Consider the following 12,025-nt stretch of genomic DNA (forward strand, 5'->3'; position numbering starts at 1 on the left):
GGGAAAAGCTGTTCCAGAATTAGCCTTTCCCACCGCTGGGTCCCCTAGGGGCAGCTGTGTGGTACACCCTGCGAAGAGTAGGCTCTTTTTGGTTGAAAACAGCATTTGTCCGATTTCCAGAGTCCTGCCTCCAGGAAGGGGTGGCCCTCCCCTGGTGGCGGTAAGTGCTCAGAATTGGCAGAACACCAAGACTAGGAAGTCATTAGCTCTCTCAATCTCTGGGGTGGTAGACTTCGAAACCACATGTGCATCAAGGCAGAGCCTCATTCTGGCTGGGTGACTTTTGGTAAGTAGCCTAACCTCTTCGAACCTTATTTTCCTCTTCTACAAAAAGATAGTATTTTTACCTCATGAGGTTGTAAGTGTTAAATGAGATCATGCACATACAGCCTTGGTGTATCTTTTTTTTTTTTTGAGAAGTTTTTAACTATAGGGCATATGCGCTTGCAAGAAAGACAGAGAGAAACAGAGAGACAGAAAGCGAGAAATCACCACCCCTCCCCCTGGAGGGAATGGCCATGCCACGATCCCTTCTCTTCTGTAATCCTCTCAGGATTGGGGCACGTACACACGCACCTGACTTGAGTTTTAAGCCACCAGGTACGGGACTCGAACCATGGTTGACTACATGGGAGTCCAGTGACATAACCATTATGCCATCTGCTGATCCCAGCCTTGGCGTATCTTGAGCATATAGTATTTGGTTACTGTTTGTTGGTGTAGTTAATTGAACAGAATACTTCTGACTTCTTCCTAACTGTAAAATTCTGGGATTCTATGGTGACTTCAAAGTGTTTATCCTCAAGTTTGATGGTTTTTCCATACCAGTGCTGCTTATTTATAAGACTTGTAAGTAATTAACCATATTATTAATAATATTTAAGGTATTTCTATTTGTGATTTACTTTTTAAAAAAAATTGTTAGAGGGTGTGTTTACTTGCCAGAGAGAGAGAGACATAAAGAGGGAGAGAGAAAGTGAGAAAGTAACCCCCACAGGACATGCTCACACAGCAAGCCCTTGTCATTTCGTCCTCATTTGGGGCATGCACCTGTGGCTGGCGTGTTTCTTGAGCCACCAGATCTGGGTCTCAAAATCACACGTTGGCCATGAAGGATCCTGCTGCCTAATCCAGCAGGCTAGCCTGCAATTTACTTTTAAAGACAATTTAGAGTCAATTTATGATAACTTTCATAACACTCTAATAAGAACTCATTGATTCTTTAAGTGGAAGAAGTCTAGATACATCCAGAAAACTGTGCTGGGCTTCTGAACATCTGGCACCTGTTGAGGTGTAAGGTTGAAAAGCACTTTTTCTTTCCTTTTTTTAAAAAAGAATTATTTATTTAATTTTATTTATTCTTATTATTTTCTTAATTTGCTATAGGGCACATGTGCTTGCCAGAGGGAGAATAATGAGAAAGCAAGCTGCCAGGTCCGAGACTCAGACACCATGCCAGCTGCTGGCCCCAAAAGCCCTTTTTCTGTTGTTATTCCTAGTGCTTATAGGCATGTACATCTACTTTTGATTCGTTCTTAAGTTCGATGTGTTCTGAGGATGCTTTGAAAACAGCTGAAAAGAATGTCTAATAATCTTTTTAAAAATAATTATTTTATTCAATTTTATATATTTATTTATTTATTTTAATTTGACTAGTGGGGGACAGAGTGAGAGCAAGAGTGAGAGAGGCAGAGAGAGAGCCCCCAGGCGTGGGACTAAAACCACAATTGACCATATGGGAGTCTAGCGCCCTTAACCACTCCTGATGGCTCCGAATGTCTAATAATCTTAAGAAGAAACAGATACTCCTTTGGAAATCAGACATGGATTTCTAGAAATTTCTACCATAATACATTTTTCTTTTCTCTCTATGCTTTATTCCGGGTCTGGATGTCTTCCTTGTCTCTGAATGTTGTCTGGAATTAGCTCCGATGAGCTTGCTGGCTAATCCAGAGTCACTGAGCACAGACCTCTGACTTGGGGATACAGCATGGGATGGATTCCACACCTGAGGATAAAGACAGGGAATCCGTGTACAGGAATCTGCCTCAGGGGAAGGCAGCTGGGGACTTGTACCAGGAGTGCTGGGTCCTAGCTATGCACTGACTGGATTCTGGACCTTGGGGAAGGTGCCCAGTGCTGTGGTCCCCCCTGAGCTGTTGCCTTTAAAAGACTCTGTAAATGGATGGTCTCAGAGCCCCTGAGGAGGCACAGGAACATAACTAGATCTGACCCTGCCTGCAATACTGAAAAACAAAAGGAAACAGTGTTTTGTTTTGTTTTGTTTTTAAGAGGTTTTTGCTATAGGGTGCATGCCCTTGCTAGAAAGACAAAGACAGAAATCGAGAAATCACCCCCCAGAGGGTATGGCCATGCCACAGGCCCTTCTCCAGTCTCCTTGGAATTTTGGGCTTGCACACACACGTGCCCAGCGTGTTTCAAGCTGCTGGGTCCGGGACTTGAATCGTGGTCAACACATGGGAGCCCAGCGATGTAACCATTATGTCATCTGCTAGTCCCAACAAAACAGTTTTTTAAATAGGTGCTGCTGCTTGAATACTTCTGGATTCCAGTGTCTTGAGGCACATGGGGTGAAGTAGCCGATAACTGAAGGAGGATGCAGATACACTCTGTGGACTCATGACTCTCAGAGACCCAGCGGATCCTGAGAGATCAAGCTCTGGACGTAAGAGGGTTAGGAGGGAAGGAAAGTGCTTGATTGAATTGGTCTCTGTTCTTAACTTTGGGCCAGCTGATTGGTGGCATCGCTGAGACCGGAACTCAGAATAGAAAGATGAAGTCATATGGTGGGAGGGACCAAAAGGGGGAAAGCCAGCTGGAAATGAGTGTGAAAAGGATAATAGAAAGAGGCACTAGGATGGCGAGAAGAGGAGAAAAAAGAAAAGCAAAGTGGGAGAAAAGACTGCCCTTGACCTTGGAGAGCCAGAGTCTCACTGTTCCCTCCGCACAGCCTCAAACTCCTGTCTTTTCAGCAGGGACAAAGGTAAGGGTTCCTATCAGACGCAGTGCAGGATTCTGTTTGGTTGAATTAAACTCACATCATATTTGTAGAGAACTCCTGTGGAAGAGGCCTGCATGGGATAGGGGTTGGGAACTGGGGCGAGAGTGCATTGCATAGACTTTGGACTCAAGGTAGGATTTTCTTTTTCAGAAGTGCTTTTGAAAAAAAAAAAATCAGGGCCACTTACAAAGTAATGAGATTGAGTTATTTGGCTTATGGAAATTAGTTTATTTGTCTCATATTCAGAAAAAAACTGAAGAAACCACCACTGTTCTAAATTTTGATGCTTCCAAGGAAGACTGATGAGGGAAAATGTTTGGTCTAGATGAGAATGGAATTCAGCCTGAAGCTGAAGTATTTCTTCTCTTGGTCTTCTCTTTTTGTCTTTCTTTTTAATAAAACCCAACAGAAATAAATATTTTCATGATCTCTCACCCTATATGGGGAGTTATTTGGCCAGATTCCTTCTGAAGAGGGTGGATTGGGATGGTCATGAAATACTGCTGTGGATTTCCTGCCTCTTAGCCTCCTGGTGCATCCCATCGAAACTGCTCAACTGCTCTTCCCTCTCCAGGGGAAAGAGCTTTGTGGCAACTTCAGCCTAAGGGCGTTTAGTGACAGTGAAATCCCTCCAGAGAGCCAGCGAGCCTGGGCTGCTGCTCCTCTGTGTGTTTTGTGCCCTCAGGAATGTGCAGATACAGCAAATGACAACACTGAGCCTCTGTCCCCAGTGGAGCTGCAGGCCCTCTCTCTTTGTGTGGGCTCTTTTCCAAGCTTGGATCATTGCACTCGTTGAACCTTCATTATCCATTAAGGGGAGGCAAGAAGGCAAGGATGGAGGGAGAAAAACAGGCCTTTCCCATGGGCAGTATTCTAATAGATTTTGAGTTTTCACATCAGTAGATCTCATGGAGTTTTACTATCAGTTTAGACATTTGGTTAAAAATCTCAGGACTGAGGTGCATATACTTAGTGGTAATGTGATTTCTACCTTTGGAAAAATTTTTGATCAGTTGTCAACCTCCGCAGCATTCTTAGAGTAGAAAGGACTCGGGACCAGCAGATAGCATAAGGGTTACGTCCCTGGGCTCACACGTAGTTGGCAGTGGTCTGAGACTGGACCCAGCGGCTTAAACTCACGCTGGTTGCATGTGCCTGTGTGCCCGAGATCCTGAGGGGAGAATGGAGAAGGGACTGCAGTGTGGCCATCCCCCTTAGGGGTGGGGATTCTTGTTTTCTGTTTCTCTGTCTCTCTGGGAGAGCACACATCCCCTTGTTATAGGCCTCTCTTTTAAAAAAAGACCCTACATTTTAGTGTAGTCACTGTCCCCAGAGAGACTGTGTACACAGATAGCAAGTGGCAAAGCAAGACCCAACATTTTCGTTACCTCTCTTCCCTAGGTAAACACTGTGGCCCAGACATTTCACTCTATTTGGTGTCATTAAAGTGATTTCGGTCACTTATATCAAATCACATTAGTCTGAAGTGAGCCATGTTCAAATTTTGGCTCTTTCTACACCTACATAGAAATGACCAAATAAAACTTACACTCGTGTATTCATAGCATGTTATTCATAATTGCTTAAAGGTAGAAACCAAAGTCCATCAATTGGACTTTGATCCATTCTTCATTCCATATCCATTCTTCAACTGATAAATGGATAAAATGTAATATACCTACACAATGGAATATTACCCAGCTATGAAAAGGAATGAGCATTGATATATACTACAGCATGGTGGACCTGGAAAACATTATGCTAGGTGAAAAGATCCAGCACAGAAGGCAATGTGTTGCAGGATTACATTTTTATGAAGTGTCCAGAAAAGGAGAGTTCATAGAGACCCCAGTGGTTGCCAGGATCTGGGGGACGAGGAGAACAAGGAGTGACTACTGATAAGTACAGAGTTTGTTTTGGGGGTGATAAGGATGTCCTGGAATTAGATAGTGGCGATGGTTGCACAACTCTGTTAACATGCCAGAACTCACTGAATTGTACAGTTTTCATTTATTTTTAATTATTACTTTTTTAGATTTTTGTCATCAGGCATGTGTACTCACCAGAGAGACATAGAGACAGAGAGAAGGAAAGTGAGAAACCATCCTCAAAACGGGACAGCCACACCACAATCCCTTCTTAATTCTTCCCTCTTGATTTTGGGCAGGCACCCACACATGCCCAGTGTGATTTTGAAGCTGCCAGGTCCAGGTCTCAAACCTCGGTCAGCTATGTGATAGTTCAGCACCTTAACTACCACGCCACCTTCTGGCTCTGTACACTTTTCATAAAATGGTGAATTTAATGTATTTCAAGAAAGCCATCATTAAAAAAACAATTCTGGTTCTACCTCCTACCAACTGAGTGACTTTAGGCAATGAACCTAAACCAAGTAATCTCAGTAGTGCAATGGGAATAATAATAATATACACCTTAAAAGATAATTTTGATAAATAAGATAATAAAATTGGACGTGTTTCTAAACTGTAAACCTCACGTATTTGGGGACTCATTGTCAATGGGCTTTGAGGTCCTTATAAATTGGGTTCTAATATTCTCCTGTATTTTCCATAACACTAACATACTACATAGTAATCACTCAAAGACTTGTTGAATCAATGAAAAAAATATTACAGTGGTTTTTTTTTCCTTTGGTTGTTATGGTTTTAAAAACACATGGGATAAGATCATGTATTAAACAAATTTTAAAGTGTACAATACACTATTATTAACTATATTCACATTGTCATAGCAGTTCTCAACAACTTCTTCATCCTATGTGACTGAAACTCTACCCCATCTCTCTCTACTCATTTAATTTTCTGCTCTATGAGTTTAACTGTTTTAGATACTTTGCATAAGTGTAGTCATACAGTATTTGTCCTCAGTGATTGGCTTGTTTCACTTAGTATAATGTGCTCAGTGTTCATCTATGTTGTAGTAAATGTAGCTGTCAGCATTTCTTTCCTTTATAAGGTTGAGTCATATTCCATTGTTACATGTACTACGCTTTCTTTACCCATTCCTCTGTCAAGGTACATTCAGGTTGTTTCCACCTGATAGTTATTGCGAATGATGGTACACCAGATATGGAAGTGTAAATATCTCAAGATCCTGTTTTTGGGACCAGCAGGTGGTGTGGTGGTTAAGGTACTGAACTCCCACATGGCTGACTGAGGTTCAAGTCCTGGACCTGGCAACTTGAAGATCACGCCAGGTGTGTGTGCGTGCATGCCCAAAATCCCAGGAAGAGAACGGAGAAGGGATTACAGCATGACCATCTCCCCAAGGAGTGATTTCTCACTTTCCTTCTCACTGTCTTTCTCCAGCAACTGCATGTGCCCTATGGCAAAACAAAACAAAAACTTAAAAAAAAGATAAAGGATTGACATTAATTCTTCTTTCACTGGTTGGTTTAATTGAGTTGTGAAGTCATCTGTTCCTTGACTTTTCTGTATTGGGAGGTTTTTGATTACTGGCGCAATCTTCCCTTTAGTTCTAGCTTTGTTCAGATTTTCTATTTATTTATGATTCAGTTTTGGTAAGTCGTATGTTTCTAAGAATTTATTCACTTCTTGGTTATGCAATTTGTTGGTACACACTTGTTTAGAGTAGTTACTTATAGTTCTTTTTATTTCTATGGCATAAGTTGTGATGTCTACTCATTTCTGATTTTATTTGAAACTTCTCTTTTTTATAAAAGTGTTTGTCAATTTTGCTGATCTTTTAACAAAAACTGACTCAGTTGCACTGATTTTTTTCTATTGTTTGTCTAGTCTGCTTTTCACTTATTTCTGTTCTATACTTTATTATTTCCTTCCTTCTGCTAACTTTGGAATTAACTTTGTCATGTTCTAATTCCTTAAGTTGTAAGGTTAGGTTGTTTCTTTGACTACGTGGGAGTCCAGTGACATAGCCATTACGCTAACTGCTGGTCCCTTTGAAATCTTTCTTCTTTTTTAATGTAGGCATTTATGGCTACAAACTTCCTGGTTAGTATTGCTTTTACTGCATTCCGTAAGTTCTTTTTTGAGAGAGAGATTTTTGCTATAGAGTGTGTGCACTTGCTGGAGGGACAGAGAGAAATAGAGAGAAAGAAAGTGAGAAATCACCCCCCAGAGGTATGGCCATGTTGCAACCCCTTCCCCTTCATTTTCCTTCAGGGATTTTGGGCATATACGCCTGACGTGAGTTTAAGCCGCTGGGTCCGGGGCTCGAACCATTGTCAACTATGTGGGAGTCCAGTGGCATAGCAGTTATGCCAACTGCTGTTCTTAGTCTCAAGATATTTTCTTATTTCCTTTTTTATTATTTTATTTAACTTTACTTTAAAATTTACTTACTTTATTTTAATTTGATCAGAGAAAGACAGAGTGAGAGAGAGAGAGAGAGAAAGGGAGAGAGAGAAAGTGAGAAAGCAAGCTGCCAGATCTGGAACTTGAACCACAGTTGGCCATGTGAGAGTCCAGTGCCCTTAACCATCATGCCACCTGCTGGCCCACTGATTTCCTTTTATTATTTCTTTTTTGACTGATTCCAGATTATGTTATTTAATTTCCACAATCATTTTTTTTTTAAGTTTTCTTTCTGCTACTGATTTCGATCCCATTGTGATTAGAAAAGGTACATATATGATTTCAATCTTCTTAAATGTATTAGGACTTGTTTTATGACCTAATGAGATTTATTCTGAGAAAAATATTTATCTCATGCTTTCTTACCCAGTGACCACTCACTACACACCCATGTCTGCTTGAGAAGATAGTATGTTCTATCGCTCTTGGGCAGAATGTTCTGTACATGTCTGGTAGGTCAATTTAGTCTATAGTGTTGTTTAAGTCCTCTGTTTCTTTACTGACCTTCTTCCTGGATGTTCAATCTATTATTGAAAGTGGGGGTATTAAAATCTGTCTTTTTAAAAAAAGTTCATTTATTTTAATTTTACCCTTGAGAGTAATAGAAACAGAGATAGGAAGCCCCAGCAAGGTCTTCATACTGCCTTCCACCCTAAGTCTCAGCTGGGATCATGGGCACATAGGCACACCTGCTGTGCTCAGGGAAGTCCTAGGACATGAACCAGGATCTGTCTCATGTGGTTCCAGTTGCATTACCTGTGTGCCACCACCTGCCCCCGAATCTTTTGCTGTTATTGGGATGCTGTCTATTTCTCCCTTCCACTCTGTCAATGTTTGCTTCCTGTAGTTCGGTGCTGATGTTGGCTGCGTACATAGTTATAATTGTTCATATATCATTATATTTATATAGCTGTTCATATATCTCATTGTAATTGTTTATATATATATAAATGCCTTCCTGGTGAATTGACCCTCTTTTTTTTTTTAGGTGTTTGTCATAGGGTGCATGCACTCAGAGAGACCGAGAGGGTGAGAGTGAGAAATCACTCTTCAGGGGGATGGCTATGCTGCAGTCTCTTCTCCATTCTCCTCCTGGGATTTTGTAATTTTACCCTTGAGAGTAATAGAAACAGAGATAGGAAGCCCCAGCAAGGTCTTCATACTGCCTTCCACCCTAAGTCTCAGCTGGGATCATGGGCACATAGGCACACCTGCTGTGCTCAGGGAAGTCCTAGGACATGAACCAGGATCTGTCTCATGTGGTTCCAGTTGCATTACCTGTGTGCCACCACCTGCCCCCGAATCTTTTGCTGTTATTGGGATGCTGTCTATTTCTCCCTTCCACTCTGTCAATGTTTGCTTCCTGTAGTTCGGTGCTGATGTTGGCTGCGTACATAGTTATAATTGTTCATATATCATTATATTTATATAGCTGTTCATATATCTCATTGTAATTGTTTATATATATATAAATGCCTTCCTGGTGAATTGACCCTCTTTTTTTTTTTAGGTGTTTGTCATAGGGTGCATGCACTCAGAGAGACCGAGAGGGTGAGAGTGAGAAATCACTCTTCAGGGGGATGGCTATGCTGCAGTCTCTTCTCCATTCTCCTCCTGGGATTTTGGGCACACACACACACACACTGCCTGGTGTGATTTTTCTCAAACCTCCAGGTTTGAGACTCAAACTTCAGTTGGATATGGGATTCTAGTGTCTTAACCACATCACCTGCTGGCCCTGACCCTCTTATCATTATAAACATTGCCTATTGTGACAGTTTTTGACTTAAAGATTGTTTTGTCTAATGTAAGTATCCTGTTTTATTTTGGTTTCCATTTCAATGGAAAATATTTTTCCATCTCTTCACTTTCAGCCTGTATATGTCCTTAAATTTAAAATGAGTCTCTTGTACATAGCATATAGTTGGATTTGTTTTTCTTTTTTATTTAACCATCAAAATAGTTACAATGTTATACATTTCTTTAAATTCAGTTAATCTCTAAATCTGGTTGCTTTTACACCCAAGTATTTCTCAGAACTAAAGACTTCTAGCAACTTATTTTTTCTCCTTAATTTACTATTCTTCTTCTTATTTTTTTTTCTTTTAGCAGAGACAAGGTGTCTGTTCCTTTGACAAGACCATAATCTGACCCCAAAGATGTGCTCCGCAAACCCAGGCAACTGGGTCACTTTTGATGACGACTCTGGTTTTCAATCTTCTCAAGCATCGAAGAATCTCCCTCTGGAGAATCAAGGTGTCTGTAGACCAAATGGACTTAAGTTAAACCTTCCTGGACTCAAGGAATTTCCCAGTGGATCTTCATCTACCAGCAGCACCCCTCTCTCTTCTCCCATTGTAGACTTTTACTTCAGTCCAGGACCTCCAAGTAACTCTCCTCTTTCTACACCTACCAAGGACTTTCCAGGTATTCCTGGTGTCCCCAAAGCAGTGACCCACGTGCTTTATCCTATTCCAGAGTCATCTTCACACTGCCCACTCGTAATACCAGCAGACTCCTCACTGCCTACTAACCCAACGTGTTTATCTCATGCTTTCTTACCCAGTGACCACTCAGCTACACACCCAGCTCCCAAAGCAGGTCTTCCAGAGGATATTAGCTCTCACCAGGCAGAAAGACTAGGGTTCCAAAGCAGTACTCCCCAGTTTCAGTATTTTCGAGAGGACTATGCCTTTTCAAGTCCATTTTGGAAAGAGGAAAGCAGCGCCTCTCAATTCACCTGTGACAACCCAGGGAGCAGAAAGACATTGTCATCAAGAGACAAGGAGCTGCCTATTGATCAAAAAAGCCTAAATAAATGTTCACTCAGCTATATCTGTGAGAAACTGGAACATCTCCAGTCTGCTGAAAACCAAGACTCCTTGGGGAATTTGTCGACGCAATGTCTTTATGCTGAAGACGTTGCATCTTCCTTTGTCCCCCACACACTCTTCAGGAGTCAGCCAAGAGCCGGCTGGTCTTTAATGCTGAGGATTCCTGAAAAGAAGAACATGATGTCTTCCCGGCAATGGGGACCAATTTTTCTGAAAGTTTTACCTGGAGGAATTTTGCAAATGTATTATGAGAAAGGGTTGGAGAAACCATTTAAAGAATTACAGCTCGATCCACATTGCAGGCTTTCTGAACCCAAAGTTGAGAACTTTAGTGTGGCAGGAAAAATCCATACTGTGAAGATTGAACACGTGTCTTACACAGAAAAAAGGAAATACCATTCTAAGACAGAAGTAGTTCATGAGCCAGACATTGAGCAGATGCTGAAGCTGGGGTCCACGGAGTACCATGACTTTCTTGACTTTCTGACCACTGTGGAGGAGGAGCTGATGAAACTGCCAGCTGTTTCAAAACCAAAGAAGAACTACGAGGATCAAGACATTACCCTGGAAATTGTGGACAACTTTTGGGGTAAAGTCACAAAAGACGAAGGAAAATTGATTGAAAGTACTGTCATAACTCAAATCTCTTGCCTCTGCTTTGTGAATGGGAACATGGAATGCTTTTTAACCTTGAATGATCTGGAGCTGCAGAAGCGAGATGAATGCTATTTTGAAAAAGACCCAGAAAAGAAAGGAATTAATATCCTTGATTACCATTTCCATAACTGTGTGAAAGTACAAGAATTTGAGCAGTCAAGAATCATCAAGTTTGCCCCTCCAGATGCCTGCCGGTTTGAGCTGATGCGTTTCAAGACTTCGTATGATGGAGATGCTCTTCCCTTTTCCGTGAAGTCTGCAGTGGTTGTCCAGGGGGCGTATGTGGAACTTCAGGCCTTTGTCAACATGGCCCCATTAACTCAGAGACCATCCTACATGGGTTCCTTGAGGTCCTGTGATAACATAATGATACACTTTCCTGTCCCAGCACAGTGGATCAAAGCCCTCTGGACCATGAATCTCCAGAGGCAGAAGTCCCTGAAGGCCAAAATGAACCGCCGGGCATGTCTAGGGAGTTTACATGAACCAGAATCTGAGCCTGTCATCCAGGTCACTGTGGGGTCAGCGAAATATGAGAGTGCCTACCGGGCCGTGGTGTGGAAGATAGACCGGCTTCCTGATAAAAATTCAAGTAAATATTCAACGCCCGAAGTAGATTTTCATAGGAAATAGCTTAAATGTTTTCAGTCTCCTCCTTGGGTTGAAGGTGGAGACAAATGGTAACTTGCAGCCAAGACCTCGCTTGCATAGATGGGGGGAGACGGAACAGTTAGCCAAACAGTGGGCTTATTTGTTTCCTCTCGTGCCTCTTTCTACCAGATAAGTTTAATTTTTTGCATTTTTCTGATATCATACTAAATAACAGACTAGGAATTTGTTGTAGATGGCTGCATTGAGGGAAAATTTGGGCTTCTTGACATCAACCCATCAATCTCAAATTTTAAAAATGTTTCTAGCATAGCTTAGATTCCATAATTAAGGTTGAAAGATCCCTCATCGTTGAGAATAACTGAACTTTTTTGTGTTCTCAGCTAGTACTACCTCCTCCTTGGGTTTTTTTCCCTCTGTTCTCTGGAATTAGATTTCTTTTTATTTTTACCCAATTGATTTCCTTGGCTGAATTTACCATTTGACTGTCTCAACTGGTCCTAGAATTATTATTATTATTATTATTATTATTGGAAAGGTTTTATCTT

At 41.5% G+C, this 12,025-nt stretch overlaps 1 protein-coding gene across 3 annotated transcripts in view; it reads left to right on the top strand.

Annotated features, from left to right (window-relative positions):
- The window catches only part of STON1 (stonin 1), a 133,237-nt gene that overhangs the window by 27,643 nt on the left and 93,569 nt on the right, over window positions 1-12,025 (top strand). The window contains exons 1-2 of one of the 3 annotated variants that reach the window (XM_006159000.3): window positions 2,804-3,004; window positions 9,487-11,460. In XM_006159000.3, coding sequence (XP_006159062.1) covers window positions 9,537-11,460 — 1,924 coding nt within the window. In that variant the 5' untranslated portion in view covers window positions 2,804-3,004; window positions 9,487-9,536. Of the gene's footprint in view, window positions 1-2,803; window positions 3,005-9,486; window positions 11,461-12,025 lie in introns of those variants that run through there. The other 2 variants (XM_006159002.2, XM_006159001.2) reach the window with 2 other exon arrangements.

Source organism: Tupaia chinensis, unplaced genomic scaffold (assembly GCF_000334495.1).
Source record: "Tupaia chinensis unplaced genomic scaffold, TupChi_1.0 Scaffold000622_1, whole genome shotgun sequence".
Taxonomy (NCBI): Eukaryota; Metazoa; Chordata; class Mammalia; order Scandentia; family Tupaiidae; genus Tupaia; species Tupaia belangeri.